The sequence below is a fragment of the Notamacropus eugenii genome, chromosome 4, assembly GCF_028372415.1.
Source record: "Notamacropus eugenii isolate mMacEug1 chromosome 4, mMacEug1.pri_v2, whole genome shotgun sequence".
Classification (NCBI taxonomy): domain Eukaryota; kingdom Metazoa; phylum Chordata; class Mammalia; order Diprotodontia; family Macropodidae; genus Notamacropus; species Notamacropus eugenii.
In genome coordinates, this window is record NC_092875.1 from 1,563,459 (window position 1) to 1,581,782 (window position 18,324).

The window sequence follows — 18,324 nt, forward strand, 5'->3', positions numbered from 1 at the left end:
TATTTTGCATGACTGCACATATACAACCTATATGGAATTGCTGGCCTTTTCATTGGGGGAGGGGGTAAGAGAAGGAAGGGAGAGAATTTGGAACTCAAAGTTTTAAAAATAAGTGTTAAAAGTTGTTCTTTACATGTTACTGGGGGTAAATTAAATACTGAATGAACAAGGAAAAAGAAGATACATCAGACGAATTCTGAGAGGTTAGAATGGCTTCCAAAGTCCCAGGAACTGAAATCCATGTCAGTGTTTGCCAAGAGCTAAAGTAACTAGGTGGCAAAGTGTTTAGAATGCTGGGTTTGAAGTCAAAAAGATTCATCTTTCTGAGTACAAATCTGGCCTCAGATACTCACTAGCTATGTGACCCTGGGCAAGTCACTTGCCCCTGTTTACTTCTGTTTTATCATCTGTAAAATAAGCTGGAGAAGGAAATGGCCAACTGCTCCATGATCTTTGGCAAGAAAACCCAACATGGGGGCAGGAAGAGTTAGACAGGACTGAACCACAGCCAGAAGAGCAGCTGAGTCCAGACTGCCAGGAGGATCCTGCTTGACCCCGGCCAGAAGCTGCCTCAGAGCAATCCCTCTCCAGGACCTGAGGATGGGGGAGGGAGGGGTGAGGGGGGTACAGGGGTGGAGGGGAAATAGGATCCCTGGCTCCACAGGTGCACTGTAGAACTTGCCCACTCTTTTAGTATAAATCAAATTATATCAACAAATATTAATAAAATGCCTACTACGTGCCAGGCACTTGGGACAGAAGTACAAAGAATGAAATCATTGGTCCTCTAAATGAGTTTACATTCTAATAATGTCTCTTAGTAACAGCTCCCTCCTTGCTGATTGTTGCTGTGGATTCTGGACAAGTGTTTGATTCAGTAGATCCAAGTGCTCTGCCATCCATTGAGCCCAAGTGCATTCAGCCCAGTCGTTCAAGACTCTGCAAGCACCCCAGCAACCGGCCTCTCTGTGACCCTCTTCTCTGAAGCTTTCATCAGGGCCTAGCACAGACACAGGAACACAGTCACCCCAGGGATGGAGCAGTCAGCACAGGAACCACCCCTGTCCAGAAGGGCCCTTGGACTTTCCTCTTTGGAGGATCTTGGAGGTCTCGTGTTCATCCTTTGTTGCTGAAGAAGACCTTGCCATCAGAGACATGATGACGACTTGCACTTGACTTTGTTCTGAGTGAGGGAGGGCTGTGCAGCCTCATTTCTCCTCCAGAGCCATCTGAATCCAGTGGCCGGATATTCCTCAGGATGACTAGAGATGGCCCAGGATGTACTGGGAGACCTTGGGCCCCGTAGGCCAAGGTCTTTGCAGGTACTCCCTTAGGGTGAGACAATAATAGGCCTGTTTAAGAAGTAGCCAGGGCATGGCCCCTTTAATGAGGTCAAGAAAAACAAAGACATCAGGCTGGGTGGGAAACAGCAACAGTTACTGTTGATAATCACTCTAAAGTCAGGGGGGTCCCAGTTTCAGAGCGTAGTAGGTTTAAGGTCTATGTTGGCAAGGGACACCTTTATTGTTTACAAATCACGGAAATCCTTCCAGGAAACCTCCATACATTGTTACAAATTTGGTAAAGCCTATTTTCCCTAGACACTAAGTAACCAAATTGTATCCAGTTTGTAACCAGACTCCTCCGAGCCTCTGGAAGAGGTTGGTAACCATGGAGAAGCTTTAGGCTGTGGAGCAAAGCCCAAGACCACGAATGAATCAAAAAGCACTTTCAGAGAGTCCGGTGTGGGCACTATACTAGTGACACACATACAAACCAAAGAAGCTGTACTGGCCCTGCCCTTGAGCCAGTGGCTTCCAATCTGATGGGGGACGGGAGGGGCCTGGTCCACAGCTGTGTCCAGCAGACTGGGGGGATAATCCAGAGAGGGCAGGCACCAGCTCAGAGAGGGCCAGAAGAGAGACCTTGAGGGGTGCCAGGGAGGACAGTAGGTCAGGGAGAAGGAGGAAAGGGTGCCAGGTCCCGGAGGATGCTAGAGAGGAAGGATGGAAGGACTGCTGGAAGGAACAGCAGGTGGCCAGGGTCACTGGACTGCAGAGTGCTCTAGAAAATATCTCTGTGCTCACATCTCCTTTGCTAAATATGACTTGAATGCAGCACTTTGGACACCGCCTGACTTGGTGGGGTCTCCTTATGACCCCTCTCTGTTCTCTCTGTTTATCAGCTCCCTTTTCTTCTTTTCTGGAGGCTGTCACTGTCACTGACCCCTTCTTTTCCCTACCCCCAGAAGCCATCTTTTCTAACAAAGGTTGCTGTTAGGTTATTTCAGTCGTGTTGGACTCTTCCTGCCCCTATTTGGGATTTTCCTGGCAATGATAATGGAGTGATTTGCCATTTTCTTTTCCAGCTCATTTTACAGTTGATGAGACTGAGGTAACAGTGTAAAGTGACTTGTCCAGAGTCACACAGCTAGTAAGTGTCTGAGAGCAAATTTGAACTCAGGAAAATGGAACGTTCCCTACTCCAGCCTGGGGCTCTGTCCACTGCACCATCTAGCTGCCCCAGCTCTCCTCTCCAGAGGCTAGGGTTCCCTAGACACTTGGAGGCTTGGTGGGGCAGTAGTTCTGCTAAGAGATCAGGAAGGAATAGTCACTTCCTCTTCCCTTGGAGTTGGTACCATTGGCATATGGCTCAGTTCTGGAGGCATTTTTTCATGATTCCAAGTTTGAATTTGCCTCTAGTCAGTTCCCATTTCCCAGATCTGACCTTGAGTTCCAAGAGAGACTAATGTGAGCCCTGTCTCTGCGGCCAGTGGTGGCTCTGTCACCCTGCTATGAGGTATCCCAGCTTTTCAGCATCTATTCAGCATTGAAGAAGTCCCTGGAGGACAGTATGGCCTCTACTGCCTATCATTTAGTATAGTGCTTGGCACATGGTTTCTGCTTAATAGATGTTCACCAACTGGACTGGGATATCTTGGGAAAGTGTCCATGACCTAAAGAAGGTGAGATTAAGGCCCTTGGCAAATCATTCTGCTAGAGCACTCAGGAGAAGATGCCAGAGGAAGCACTCTGATGGAGTGTGTGTGTGAGGACAATGGAGGGAGCACTCTGCTGGAGTGGGGGTGGTGGTGATGGAGGGAGCACTCTGCTGGAGTGGGGGGGTGATGGAGGGAGCACTCTGCTGGAGCCACAGGCAGGATGGATGCACAGGTAGAAGAAGGGCATCCCATGAAACATGGGTGAAGGAGCAGCCAGTGTTTCTACTCTTTGACTTCCTTTATCGAGCAGGAAAGGAAGCCAGAGTGGGAAAAGCCAGGCCCAGGTTGGAGCCAGAGCCTGGGCCCCACTCCAAGTTTCCTGGGTGCCAGGCCAGTGCCTTGTGAGTCAGACCCCCAAAGCATCTCTCTGGGGTTGGCCCTGCTGGAAACAAAGCTGCCTTGTCCAGCTTCTCCCTTCTCTGTGAAGCTGCCAACACTGTCTTGAATCCCTGGGGGCAGGGCTGCCCTCCATCTTCACTGCATTCGACCAAAGGGGAGGGGCTTGGGGTCCTGTGTGGGCTCTGCTCAGCTTTCCCAGCCCTCCTTGGTGCTTGGGCACCCCTTGGCAGACCTGGCAGGGCAGAGCTCTTCTTAGGGGACGACTCTGCACCACTAGGGAACCCAAGAGCCTTGGCTGCCTGGGCAGCACTGGGGAGCCCCTAGCTGCCCAGCACTGCAGCCAGGCATGGATCCCAGGGCCTAGCAGCCTAGGCCTTGTCCCTGCTTTCCCCTCTGCAGGTCCCTAGGGCAGGCAGCTGGGAGGGAGCTCCTACTTCTTCCTGAGAGAGAGAGAGAGAGAGAGAGAGAGAGAGAGAGAGAGAGAGAGAGAGAGAGAGAACTTGGTCACATGACTGGTGCCTGCCTGGAGGAGGGGAGCGGGCTGGCCCACAAAGGATGGGGGAGGGTTGAGGGAGCATTGATCCCTTGGCTGGCCCAGCTGAGGCCAGGCCCGCTCTAGGCTCATGGTGGGGGTGGAGGTGGGGGTTTCCCGAGCTCTCCCCAGCCAGGGTAGCAGAGCCAGGCAACCCCTCCTATGATGCCCAATGATGCCCAGCTGTGAATCTGCCACACAGGTACCAGCTTCACACAGCTTGCAAAGGGAAGGCCCTGGGCCAAAATCGCTGGCTGCTGCTGCTGGCCTTGGTGGGCATCATGGCTGGGCAATGCCTTTGGGCAGCTGCTGGGTACCAAGCTTAGTAAATGCTTGGTTTGCCAGACTCAGGGCCCGTCCCCAGATATAGAAAAGATGACACTGTGGGGTTCTTTCCAGCAGAGGGAGTCCTGGAGCTGGATGCCCAGCCTCCTCACTGGAAAAGAAGAGAAGGAGCCAGGCTGCTCTGGAATTTGGGCAGGGGAGCTGGGGGTTCTTGGTGTGTTCCCACTCTTGGCCCGATGGTGGCTGGCCTTTTGGCCTCTTGGTACATTTCCCTTCCCCCAGCCCTGGCACTGCCTAATCAGATAAAGATGCTGTCCAACTTGTCAGGATCCTGCGGGCCCAGACACCCTTCAGGGACCTGAATGGCCAAACTGCTCAAAGTGGGTGGGGTGGAGATGCTGGCCAGGAGGGGTCTGCTGAGGACCTCCCTGCCTCCACGGCCAGTTTGGGTTGGAAGCCTAGGCTTCAACCAGTCTTTGTTTTATTCCAGGAAAGACAAACAAGTAGAAAGGTTTATGAACATTCTGGTCCTTAGCTGGCAAGAGAACTGTGCCAAGGTCCTGGCTAGGAGAGCCTGGGGCCTGAGTGACTTCCAAGAGGCCCCTGAGTTCATGAGGGTTGGGGGGGTCAGAGAGCTGGCTGGGACAGCCAGCTCTCTGACAGGACTATTCCCAGTCTTCCCATGGCCATCCTCCTCCTCCTTCTCCACTGACCATTCACATGGTTTCCTGCCTTCTCTTTGTCCTTCAGGGCTGTGCTGGGTCCTCAGGGAGGAGGGAAAGAGTTAGGAACTCACCCAAGGGCCAAGAACACAGCAGAGGCCCCTGGGCATATTTACCCTGGAGAGGAGAAGGGGGGTGGGGTCTGTATCCACAGCCCCTGTGTACATGTCAGGGCAGGGCAGGAGGCTGGGTGGGAGGCTGACCTTGTTTGTACCCCTCCCCCACCCCCTGCCACCTACTGGGGCAGGACCAAAGGTACAGGGGCAGATTCTGGTTTCAGGGACAGAAAAACCTAATAATTCCGTGAATAAGCTAAGGCTCAGTGATTTCCTAAGTGGAAAAGTCCTAGCACCCCTCGCCCTTCCCAGGCCTAGGAAGAAGGAGAAGGTGGGTCAGCCCTGGAGGCATGCTGGAGCACAGAAGCACTGGTCCTTTAGGCATGTGGTGGGAGCAGGGGCTTCTGGGACAGGTGCCCCTTGGCTTACCCTTCCTGACCACAGGGCTTTGAAACAGCTCAGCTAACTGCTCTGAGAATCTGTTTAGGAGTCCATAGAACCAAGGCCGTCTTCCCAGCAGTCCCTGGAACATGCTGAGTGCTTCAGTGGAGGGGCCCAGGCCTGTGACTGGGCTAAGAGGAGTGGCAGCCAGCCATCGCTGCCCATGGGGCCCTCCTTTGCCTGCTGTGCCCCTGGGGCTTTGCAGTTTGGGGGATGGCTGTTGCCCATTCTCCTGCCCTTCTCACACCCCTCCCAGCTTCCTGAGCTCTTGCTGCCTCTAAGTTCCCAGCCCCCTCCCTCCTTCTCAGTGGCCCAGCAAGCCTCGTCCCCTGCAGAGGGGTACAGTGTAGACCTCTGGAGCACATGCCCAGCTCAGCAGCACCCCAGAGGCAAGCGTAGGGTTTGGATCCCAGCTTTGGGCCTTCCTAGCCCAAGGACCCTTACTTACTTCCCAGCCTGATACAATGTGGGTCTCAGACCAGAGAGCCAGTCTCTTTCAGGCCTCCTCTGGTGCGAGGTTGCTGCTGCTAGTTGTGGGACACCTTCCTTTCCCTGGAAGGGGGGCTCTATTGGAGGTGGTCAGTTAAGTGGTGCGGTGAATAGAGGGCTGGGCCTGGAGCCAGAAAGATCCATCTTCTAAATTCAAATCCAGCCTCAGACACCAGCTGTGTGACCCTGGACAAGTCACTCCAACCTGTTTGCCCCAGTTTCCTCATCTGTAAATTGAGCTGGAGAAGGAAATGGTAAAGCCCTCCAGCATCTCTGCCAAGAAACCCCAAAAGGGCTACAAGGCTGGTGGGGGAGCTGGAGGCAGGGGGGTTCAATCTTCATTTCCCCTCAGATAAGGGGGATGTGACCAAGAGGATGAAAATGGTACAAGCTGCTGTTTTCTGGGGCTTTAAGGAGAGCACAGCTGGTGATGCCCTGAGCTTCTGTCCTAGCCCTCTTTACAGAGGAAGGGTCTTCAGAAGGATTCCAACGAGGCCTCAGTCTTTCTGTCCTCAGAATGTGGGGGAGGGAGGCGCTATCTGCACCGGGGAAGGGCAGGGATTGCCGAGGGTAGGCGCGGCCGCAGCTGCATCCCCGGCTCCTTTAAGAGCCCCGCCCCACCGTGGCCTCGCCCCTTCCTGCGCTGGAGGCGGGCGGGGCCGAACTGGGCAGAGGAGGCTGGGGCCGGGCCGAGACCTAGGAGGCGCTGAGAGGGCCGGCAGGGATCCAGACCCAGACCGGGACCCAGATCCAGACCCAGGCTGAGCGAGGAGAAGGAGGAGGAGAAGAAACCCCCTCCCCCCCGCCTCCAGCCAGGCTCCCTTCCCCCCGCCAAGTCCCCCTCCCCCACTTCTAGGTCCTCCTCTCTGCTCCCTCTTCTCCGGAGAAGCCCCTCCCCTTCATCCCCAGCTAGGTTCCTTTCCCTCGTCGCCCCTCCCCCCAACAGTCTCTCCCCACCATTGGGAGGTCCCCCTCCCCACCTCCCTGGCCCGGGGCATTGTTCCCTGGGAAGGTCCAGACGGGAGGCTGGCTGGCGGGACCATGGGGGCCTGGCCCCCTCTGCTGCCCGGACAGGGTCTGGGGGTCCCTCCCTGGGGCCTCTGAGCCAAGCGTGCCCCAGCCCTTCCTCCTGCCTGCCGGGGTCCCTGCCCCAGCTCCCCTTCCCCCTCCCTCCCAGGTGCTCCTCCTCTCCTAGAGCTCTCGGGGCTCCCGCGGCCATGGTGGACCCCGTGGGCTTCGCTGAGGCGTGGCGGGCTCAGTTTCCGACCTCCGAACCTCCCCACATGGAGCTGGGTTCGGTGAGTGCCATCGAGCAGGAACTGCAGCGTTGCCAGGCATCTATCCGGAGGCTGGAGCTGGAGGTGAACCAGGAGCGATTCCGCATGATCTACCTGCAGACTCTCCTGGCCAAAGAGAGGAAGAGTTACGACCGCCGGCGCTGGGGCTGCCCGGGCCCCGAGCCCCCGGAGGGCAGCCAAGGCGACGGCCAGGGCGACGGCCAGGGCGAGCCCCAGGCCCAAAAGGGGGGCCGCGACAAGGTCCCGCTGGCTCCCCAGGACGCAGAGGGCTCGCCCCAGCACCCTCGGGCGCCCCCCCGCAGCAACCAGCCGCCCAGCGTGGCGGCTCTCAGGTCCACCTTCGAGAGGGCCCGCTCCGGCCCGGGGAGCTGCGGGGAAGAGAAGCCTTTCTATGTAAACGTGGAGTACCACCACGAGCGGGGGCTGGTGAAGGTCAATGACAAAGAAGTCTCGGACCGGATCAGCTGCCTGGGCAGCCAGGCCATGCAGCAGGAGCGCAAGAAAACCTCGCTGCAGTCGGTGCAGCCACCTGCCGCGGCCCCCGCAGGGGCCACCACCGGGCTAGCCGCTACCACAGTGCGGGCCGGCTACTGCGAGCCTGGAGGGGAGTATGAGGACGCCGAGCTGAATCCCCGCTTCCTGCGGGATAACCTGATCAGCGCCCAGCCGCCTGGCGACTACCAGCCCTACCAGAGCATCTACGTCGGGAGCCTGATGGGGGACGAGGGCCGGGGGCCGGCAGCCTGGCGCGAGCAGGACAAGCCACTCACCTGGCCTCGCAGGTCCTACTCCCCCCGGAGCTTCGAGGACATCGGGGGCGGCTACACCCCGGACTGTAGCTCCAATGAAAACCTCACGTCCAGCGAGGAGGATTTCTCCTCGGGCCCGAGCCCCACGGCCCCCGGCCGCCGCTCCCCTTCCCAGAACTCTCAGCAGTCCCTGGACAGCAGCAGCCCCCCGACCCCCCAGGCCCAGAAGCGACCAAGGCCGGGCCAGGTGATTGTGGCGGAAGCCACTATCGTGGGCGTCCGCAGGACCGGCCACATCTGGCCGGGTGACGACGGGGCCAGAGGAGCCCAGGATGGCGCTTTCCCTGGAGACCCAGGTGGGTGCTGGGGTGCAGGGTGGGGAGGGGAGGGAGTGAATTGGCATGACTGTGGCTGTTTGTCATGCAAGGGAGTCTTGAGATAATGGTGGGCATGGCATCAAGATGCCTGGAGGTGTGTGGCCTGTGGGGATATATGTGTGAGGGGCAGGTGGGAGCCTTTCATATATCCCAGGAGGCAGGTGGGAGCTTGGTACAAATGGTAGAGGGAGGACTCCTGCCTAAGGCCAGCCCTGCTCATGTGTCCCAGCTGGGTTCTGTCCACTCCCTTGGAGCAAGCTTGGCCAGGCTTCTCCGGTCTCTAGGAGCTGGACCTGTTATCTCTGGGCAGCAGGGAGCAGAATCTGCTTTGTAATCTCTAAGCGGAAGGAAGCTGGGCTTCTGCCCTCTGGTCTCTAGCCCCAGACCTTCCCTGCCTCCTCTCCCTTGGGATGAGGAGAATTCCCCTGGGCACCTCCCCTCCTTCCTGACAAGCTGTGGGCCAACCTCTTCTTGGGGGTGCTGGGGCAGGCCTCCTGGACCTCCGTGGTCACCCACCTTAACCTGTCTCTGATTCTGCCCCCTGGGACTACCTGGCACAGACCCACTCCCCTCCTCTGGCCTGACTTGCCCAGCTGGGTTTGACCCAGGTGGGCTTGGTGTGGTGCAGATTGAGCCTGGCCTGGGGGGCGGGGCTGTGGGGAAAGGAGGGGGAGATGGGATGTCAGGTGATCTGGCCAGCCAGTATAGAGCAGGAATTGGGGAGGGGGGGCTGGGGCTCCTTTGCCCACCTCCTTGTATTGCTCCCAGAGGGTCTGTTTTCCCACCTGGGACTGGGCTAAGGCCTGTCAGGGCAGGGAGCGGTCTTGCATCCTTCCCAGCATGCACAGTCTGGGGAGAGTCAGGCCCTTGAACAGCTTGGGGCCATGAGAACAGGGCTGCTCCAGAAGGTGGTGGGAGCCCTGTGTGGCAGGGATGCTAGATTGGGGGTGGCCTCCAGTGTCCCTATAGGAGAGGATTTGAGGCCCCCAAGCCTTGGCTTGGGGTTTGGCCTGGGCATGGGCGGGCCTCCCGTATGGGGCAGAGCACAGAAAGGGGGGGGTTGGCTAGGCAGGAGATGCTGGGGCTGTGGCACTGACTGCGGCTGCTCACAGCAAAAAGCATTATTATGGAACTTGGAGATTTGTAAAGCACTTTACACATCTCTCATTTGAGCCTCACAGCCTTGGGAGGGTTAGGGTTACATGTTACAGAGGAAGAAACTGAGGCAGGCAGAAGTGGAGTGATTTGCCCCATTATACAGCTAGCATCTGAGGCTGAATTTGAACTCAGGGCCTCTTGTCTCCTGGTCCAGCAGCCTGTGCCCTATGATTCCCTCTTATGTCTACTCTGAGTTGTTCAGCAGCCCCCCCCCCCAGCCCCCACTGATCGGCATAATGTTTAAGGACTCTGTAAGGAGGGAAGGCACCCATGTGGGTGGGGGTCAACCAGGAAATCTGTGGCTATGTGGAGCTAGCTCCTCTGGATGGTGGGCTGGGTGGCTCACTGGTGCTCACGTTCTCAGAATGCCCCTCCTGGAGTGTGTCTCAGCCTAGTGTCGCTATGTGTGTGGGCATGCTGCCTCCATTAGAGACTCTCAGAAAAGGAAAGTTGAGGAAACTGACCTAGAGGCAAGCATCCAAACCAAGGGGTTGGAGAGGGCACTGCACTAGCCAGCGCAGGCTTGCTGATTGGAAGGGAGAATGGAACCAGCACCCTGCTGCCCATGAGAGGGAGGTCCCTGTGTAGCCAGCACCCTGCTGTTCACAGGAGGGATGTCCCACACCTGTTCCAGCATCTGCTGCCCACAGGGCTCTGCGGAAGGAGTCCTGTTGAAGTTAATCCCCCTAAACTTTCTTTCAAAGGGATCTTGGTCTAGATCCTGAGGAGAGTGGGGTAGATGCCTGACTAGGTGCTTATCCTGTTGTGGATTCCTTACTGCCCACAAAAACCTTTAGAGGGGATGACTCTTTCCGTGTGCCCCAAGCCAGGCCCTCTGTGGGAGTTGGTAGCCCCCTGTCTGAGGTCTGCCTGCACCATCGGCTTTATCTTGGCAACCTCTGTAGTGGCAGGCTCAGCCTGTGATCAGGTGGGATTGGCCTCCTCAATGGTGAGCAAAGAGTGAGTCACCTTAGCCCCTGGCTCCTGCCCTGTCCCGTCATCCTCTGTCATCCTAGGGTGGGGATCTGCCAAGGAAGGTAGGTGGGCAGCAGGTGGGTGGGCACCGTTTTCTCTGCCTGCCTGCTTCAGAGATCCAAGGGGCAGCTCCCCTCCATCCCCGCTGCTCTTCTTTGTGTAGGTGCCTGGCTTGGGTGGGGCCCATTTGTGAAGGTGGCCTGGCTGCTATCTGCACATCCTTGGCCAGGCGGGATGATCCTAGCAGTGGATTAGTTGCCATGGCCTCCCCTCTTGTCCCTGCTGCCTCTCTTGCTGCCTCTCTTCCTGCCCCCTTCCTGTGGCCCTCTCTCAGCCTGATCTTCACTTGCCCCCATAGCCAGCCGAGGCCAAGCCCTTCCCTCTGTGCTAGGTGCCTTCCACAGGGCACACAGGCTTTCTCCCACAGCTTTCTCATAAAGGCTGCCACCACCATCCTCCCTGACCCATCCTTCACCTAGAGAGCATCTCTCCCCTTGCCCCCATGGGTCCCCACTGCCCTGAGGACAAGCCTGCTGTTGCCTGGGGTCTGATTGCAGCCTCATTTCCCAAAATTCCCCTTCCTGCCCCCAAAGCTTGTCCAACTGGATGTCCAGCCCTTCCTTGACCTCCCACTTCTAGGCATTCTTTTGGCCCCTTCTCATCTTGGCCTCCAGGGCTCAGCTCAGAGGTTGCCTCCCTCAAAGCCTTTTCTGACCCTGAGCACCCAGGGGTGGGAGGTCACCCCCTTTCTTCTGTATGATGTCTGCCAGTGGGCACCCTTGGGTGGTTCTGCACCCACCATAGAGTCTTGGGACTCGGGAGACTCTTGGAGATGGCTCTTGTGTGGATAGGGGCATGTCTTGGCACCTACAGTTGATGCCCTTGTGCCATGCTGGCAGAGGAGGCCGGCTCCTGACTCCTGCCCCCCCCCCCCCCACATGAATGTTTGGCAGGTCCATGTAATGGGGGGCCTGGGGTGGATTTGTCCGGGAGGAGAAATGGCCTGACTCCAGGCCTGGCCCCCCTGGCAGGAGGTGGGCCGACTGGCACAGTCAACCCTGCCACCCTCCCAGCAGACAGGCCCGGGTGAGAACCAGCTGCTGAGGAGTGGCCCGACTCCAAAGCTGGGTGGGTGCCCTGCCCTTCTTGGGGTCAGTGGGCCCTCCCCAGCCACCCCTCCTACCCATCTCCTCCCTGGGCCTCCTCCCCAAGCTCCCTGTCCTTCCTATGTGTATGGTGGGCTTCCTTCTTGGCAGGAAATTGAGCACTTCACAGGCAACCATCATGTTTCACCTGTCCTCATGTCCACATGCATTACCTGGGAGGGTAAAAGCTTTAGGCTGCTGGTCTGGATGGGCTTGTTTGCTGCCCCTCCCCCAGCCTGGGGACATCTGCTGCCCCTGCTCCCAACCCAGTGACCCCTTTCCTCCCTCTCTTGGGACCCTTGGGATTCTGTCTCCTGCTCCATCTTCTACAGCCTCTCCAAGATTAAGCCTTTCTTCCTGGAGGTGGCAGATATGGCTGGGGGGGGGTGGGGGTGGGTGCTGCTACCCTCTGTGTACTCAGTAGGAATCTGGAAGTAAGTGAAGGAAAAATGCAGACTGGAAAATGTTCTAGGATTTCTCTGGAGGTTTCCAGCTTGAGATCTCAAAGCACTTTTCAAGCCACTGTCCAGTTGGGGAGAGGGCAGGAGATGCCACAAGCCAGGTGAATCAGGGCCAGTGTGAGGGCCAGCCTGCCTCTCCCAGGCCAACAAGCATTTATTAATGGCCTACTGTGTGGCAGGATGGAGGCTGGGCACTCATGGGGCAGCAAGGGGCTTTCCCTCAACCTTGGCTGGCTTATCCACGTTTCTTAGAGAAAAGCTGTGAGTCTGACAGTCTTGCCAAAGCTTCCCGTGGCAACGGCGTGTGGGAGGAGGCCCTTTTCCACCTCCATGTTCACAGTGGAGATGGGAGGCAAAGTCTGAAGGATGATTTTCCACTCGTGTTCTCCTGAGCCTTCCTGAGACACTATCTTCCCAAAGGCCCTTCCTCTTCCCCTGTCCCAGAGCAGCTTGTCCAGGTCCTGGCCTGGGGGCGGTGGGGTGGGGGGTGGCAAGAAGTCCCCTGAGTGAGCCAGCATGGGAGCCTGGGCCTATCTGGGTGACATCCCATAGGTGGAGGACCTTTGGGCTAAGACCCAGTCAGTCACTCTATCAACAAACATTTGTTAACCTTTACTATGTCCCTGGTGCAATGAATGTAAAGGTCCAGTCTCATAGATTAGCATGCAAACACTTAAAAGAAATTACCTTTGTGAGTGGAGAACACTCATTGACTGGTGTATCAGTAAGTACCCCAACATACCCAGGGGTCCCTGCTGTGACAGGTTCTTAGATCTGGATTCATAAAAGGAAAGCAACTTTTGAGGGGATAACAATCACTTTAAGCAAGCACAGGTATCATTCCTTTAACCAAGCACATATATCATTCACCTCGTTCAGGGGAGTCAGCACCTTGAACTTCAAAGAAATACAGAAAAATCAAAGATCAACAGACATGACTTCCTCTGCCTGAATTCAACAGACAGTTGAACCCCAACTGTCTGACCATAGTCACCAGAGAGGGAAACACTGACTTCTGGGTTTTCTAAGCTGGGCGGCTTCCCAGAGTCCTCATCTGGCCAAACAGACGTTTCCAGTATGCCCCAAAGTAGAACGTCAATTCAGAGTATTTATATCTTTTTTAGAGTCAGAGGGCTTCACAACCCTTGGGAACCAGTGCCTCATTAACAGAAGGCTTGGACCTTCCCACAAATCTTCCCTAATCAAACTCCCTAGATCTTTAATCACATTAAAATAATTAACAATACAAATATATATATATACTGTTTCTAGCTAAAGAAACTCTTGTTTCTATACTCTTTGTAAAGGCTCTTGACTGGTAATCAGAGGCACTTGATTATACTAAAACAAAAATAGCAAAAGATCCTGTTTTGCTTGCCATCACAACTGGCTCAATTATTTTTCTCCAAATTTTTATAAGCATTTCTACAGGACCTACTCTGTGCTGGGCACTATGCCAATGGCTTTACAAATATCCCTTTTGATCCTCACAGCCACCCTGTGAGGTAGGTGCTGTTATCATCTCCATCCTACATTAGAAGAAACTGAGGTAGGTAGATGAAGTGATGTGACTTGTCAAAGGTTGTATGGCAGAGCCCAGAGTATTGGGGGCATCTCAGGAGGCAGCTAAGTGGGGACTGTGGTGCAGACTGGCTTCCTGCCCTCACACATTTGTCCTCAGAATGAATAGTGGGTATAGGGCCAGGTGAATAGGGGCAGTCCCTGGGCAGATGCTCCCTAGGCTATCCACCCAGCCCTGCCTACCATGGGGCATTCCCTGGGATTTGGGGAAAGACTGGTAAGAACAGATGAGTCTTGCGGGTGCCTGGCTGCTGCCTGTGCTAGTCCTGCAGGAATGTGGGCCCTGCCGTGAGCAGGGGAAGCTGAAGACAGTGCCTTTGGGCCAGCTGCTGAATGTGCCTGGGGGCATCCTCAGTTGCCTCTACACTTCTCGGAATTAATCAGAGCCATTGAGAGACAGTCTAGGTCACACTTTGCTAATTTGTGTGAAAGGAAGGAGATATCTCAGGACCAGGGCCTGGAAGGAGACATGTGGTTGGGTCCAGCTCACCTCCTGGTGAGCAAAAGGAGTCAGCAATAAAGGTGGCATCTGGGGGCATCTCGAAGAGGAGGAGCAGGGGAGGCCCAACAGAAGGTCAGTTCTTTCCTCTGCATCCTCTCCTGATGCCTGCCTGTCTGTCCAAGTACACTCTCACATGATTAGTTGTCTTGCAGGTCTCTGACCATGGCCATTGGCTGCCGGCCACTCATTTCTGGCCTGTGGTCATCAGTACCGGGAGCATCACCAAGGCACCTGCTGGCTGGGGAGGCTTGCAGGAAGGCTGCACATAGGAGTGACATCAAAGGTGTCCTTACAGTGCCATCTGTAGCTTCCCCAGCCAGGCCAGGGAGAAGGGACCCTGTGGCCTCTTCTTTCATCCCTGGGGAGGAAGCCAGGCTGCTGGCACCTTTGGCCTTCCTCCACGTGGACAGAATTCTCCAGCCAGACTGAGGAAGACCTTTGAGCTCAAGTGGGAGTGCTTGAAGGGAAATGATCTTGCTGTGTTGGTAGACCTTGGACTTGGCCTGAGCTGGCAGGGTCCTGTGGCTATGATGTGGGCCCTATCAACAGCCAGATGTCCACTGGATGCTTGTTTGGTGGCCAGATCTGGATGCACATACAGAATCTACTGTTCTTGGTAATAGCAAACATGCCACGGACAGAGGAGGACAGAGGCCCCCGTGGGCAAAGGAGCGAAGAGGGAGGCCCCCACAGGTAGAGGATAGAAACTCCCACAGGCAAGGGAGTATGAAGGCTTCTACAGACAGGGACCCCTTGGTTTCTGTCTTTGGGTGTCTAGAGCTTGGAGTCAGCAGGGTTGGTACCAGTCATTGCCCAGTATGTTTAGATGACCATAGCTTCCTGCCCTATAGTTGTGTGCTTTGCCTGTGAGTTCTGACCTGCTGCCTCCCTGGCACATCTTGGCCTACCCCAATCTTTTTGGGTCCCATGTTGGCCATTTGGGGTCTCCACTGGGCTCCATGTGCAGCTTGATGCCAGTGCCATCAAGCCCAGTGTTGGACCTCTTGAGGGCTGGTTGCCCTCCTCCCCCAGACTCCATAATCTGCCTTGCTGAGATCCAACCAGTTCCTGTTGGCTGCCTCACTCACCTGGGCAGGGAGACCAGTGAGAGTCTGGAAAGACCGGTTCTCAGGAATGTTTGTTGGGTGAGCAGTGCTCAGGAACCGCCCTGGTCTGATGGTTCTGGGCTCCTTGGGGGATGCCTGGGGCCTGGGGCCTTAGTTCCTCCCTAAGACTGTTCCTCCTTAGCATCTCTGGGCTGCCGTGCACTAGGGGAGGGCAGAGCTTCTTGTCCCATCCCTGCCTTCGTCCTAACAGAAATGGCCCATGCCAAGGACGTCATTCTTTGCTGTCTTTCAGGACTGTTGTCTGCCCTATCCAGGGTGCAGTTCTGCCCTCCTGACCCTCCTCTGTGCCCCTTGTACCTTCCTGCCTTACTTCCCTAACGGCCTGAGCACAAGGAGCCAGTGTTGTGGGCAGACAGGGAAGCCTTCCCCCCTTCTTCTCTCTCTCTCTCTCTCTCTCTCTCTCTCTCTCTCTCTCTCTCTCTCTCTCTCTCTCTCTCTCTCTCTCTCCTCATTTCTTTCCCTCTCTTCCTCTCTTTTCTGTTTTTCTCTCTTCCCATCTTTCCCTCTCTTCCCACCTCTCTTCCTGTTTTCTGTCTGTTTGTATCTCTCTCTCCCTCACTCCCCATTTCTTTCTCTCTCTCCCTCTTTCCCTCCCTTCAATCCCTCTCTTCCTCTCTCTCTCCCTCACTCCCCAATTCTCTCCCTTCCTTTTCTCTCCCTCCCTCCCTACCTGTTTCCCTCCCTTCTCTCCCTCTCTTTTCCTCTGTCTCTCTCCCCCTTTCCTCACCTCTCTTCTCCCTCTCTCCTCCCCAGCCTGTCTCCCTCAAGCCTCTGTAGACTCTGGTCATCTCCTCCTCACTGTCCATTGGCTGTCTTTCCTCTTTTGCCCCTCACAGTTTCCCAAACCTCTTACACTGGGCTTGGAGGGCCCTGTCCCCCATTTAATCCCTATCTTCATGACTTGGGGCACGTTGTCTCCCCTTTGTTCCATCCCCTGTGAAGTGGCGGTGTCCCTTGGTGATCTGAGACGTGCTGGATGCCCCTTTGGAGGGTATGCTGGACTGGGAGTGCTGGTCTTTTAATTAGGGGTTTCACAGATGATTTCTACCTGTACAGATGATTTCTACCTGTAGAATGGGGCCTGTTAAGGTTCAGAACACTGTTCTCCCATGGGGAATTGGGATCCCATTCAGCCAGCATCTGTTCACAGCCTGCTCTGTGTAGGGTACTTGGTGGTGCTGGTAGTAGAGACAGAACCAAACCTGATGGAACCTGAGAGAGGGTTTCAGGGATCCAGAGGAGGGATGAGCTTTGTTCAGCTTGGCCCAGAAGACAGGACAAGAAGCAGCAATGGGGGGAAATTGGAGTGAGGCAGATTATGCTGGATATCAGGAAAAACTTTCTTGCTGTCCTAGCGTGGAAGGGGTTCCCTCAGGAGGTAGTGGGCTCTCTTTCCTGATCTCCAAGCAGTAGTGGTATAACTACTTGTTAGATCTGTTGTAGAAGGGTTTGGGGTATGGGTTGGGTTGGATCAGAGATCTCTGAGGGGCACTCAGGGAAATGGTCCCTGCCTCTGGTTGCTTACATCTTGCCATGGACTGTTGGTGAGGATAGAGGCTCTGTACGTGGCTGGGGGAGGACAGAGATAACATTTCTGAGAGCTGGAGATGAGGCAGGAGACGCCATTCTCAAGTTTGAAGCCTGGTTCTCAAAGCAGAGGTAGTCTTGTGGAAGGCCTTGAATGCCATGCAAAAGCATCGTTTTTTTTATCCTTTTGTCCAGGGGTCTCCGAAGTGGAAGCTGTAGGCTGCTCCCAAGGCAGCATGGGATCATCCAGTCACAGATTTCCCCTGATGTATGCTAGCCAGGCTTGTCCTACCTGCTACTCACCCATTAGCTGCCTCGCCCCCATGTTCTCAGTTTCCTTATTCTGGTCCAGGTACAGGCCCTCAGGATAGTTACTATGACCTACAATGCCAACTGTGCAGGTACTGTTGGTTAAACTCTCTCTGCCTCTCCCCTGAAGGCAGACTGTGTACCCTGGGGGAGTGCCCAGTGAGGAAGAGCTCTTGGGAACCTTCTGAGAAGGTAGAAGAACTACCATGCACTTTGTGATCTACCACTCAGGTCTCATTACACTAACCTTCCGCCCAAACTCTTCCTGCCTCTTACCTTCCCTATCATTGCTAAGGGTGCCCACATCCTTCCAGATCTTCAGACCCCCAACTTGGGGTCATCTTGAACTCCTCTCACCCTCATATTCAGTATGGTGCCAAGGCCTGTTGATTTCACTTCTGGAGCCTCTCTTGTCTGTTCCATGAGATGAGGTCCTGTATCAAGATCAGAGGAGAGGAGGTGACATAGTGTCTGTTTCACCTCTGAAGCATCTCTTGTCTATTTCACCTCTAGAGCATTTCTTGTCTATTTCACTTCTGGAGCATCTCTTGTCTCTTTCACCTCTGGAGTATCTCTTGTCTGTTTGATGGGATGAGAGCCTGTATCAAGATCAGAGGAGAGGAGGTGACATAGTGTCTGTTTCACCTCTGAAGCATCTCTTGTCTATTTCACCCTTGTTACATCTCTTGTCAGTTTCACCTCTACAGGATCTCCTCTACTTCATCTCTTCAGCATTTCTTGTCTATTTCACCTCTGTGGCCCCTTCTCTCCTCTGACATTGTCCCCACATTGGTGCAGACCCTCATCACCTCACCTCTGGACTATGGCAGCCGCTACTGGGGGTAGGGAGGGTGGGAATCTGCCTGCCTCAAGTCTTTCCCTCCTGCAGTCTATCTTCCACTCACCCATCGAAGTGATTTTCCTAGAGCACAGGTCTGACCTTGTCAAACCCTCACCCCCCACCTCAAACTCCAGTGACTTATTAGTTCTCCAAAAAATTTTAAATCATACACTTCAGTCAGTAAAAATGTTGAGCCCTTCTCCCCCAATATATGTATATTTCTATACTTAAAAGTGATATACATGTTCTTATAGATTGACATAATATATAAAAAATTTTTGTAAGGATGAGGTGAAAATTAAATTATATTTTAATTTTAACAGAACAAAAACTTTCTTTACTCTTACTGAAAAATAGTGAATAAGACAAAAAAAACCAAACCCTGTGCTATTAGTCAATTCAGTTTTAG

The 18,324-nt window shown here is 54.9% G+C and overlaps 1 protein-coding gene across 2 annotated transcripts in view; it reads left to right on the top strand.

Annotated features, from left to right (window-relative positions):
• The first annotated feature begins 6,577 nt into the window (after nt 1-6,577).
• BCR (BCR activator of RhoGEF and GTPase) overlaps nt 6,578-18,324 on the top strand; it is a 61,787-nt gene continuing 50,040 nt past the window's right edge. The window contains exon 1 of one of the 2 annotated variants that reach the window (XM_072599616.1): nt 6,578-8,268. In XM_072599616.1, the coding sequence (XP_072455717.1) occupies nt 7,083-8,268 (1,186 nt within the window). In that variant the 5' untranslated portion in view covers nt 6,578-7,082. The remainder of the gene's footprint in view (nt 8,269-18,324) is intronic. The other variant, XM_072599614.1, reaches the window with a different exon arrangement.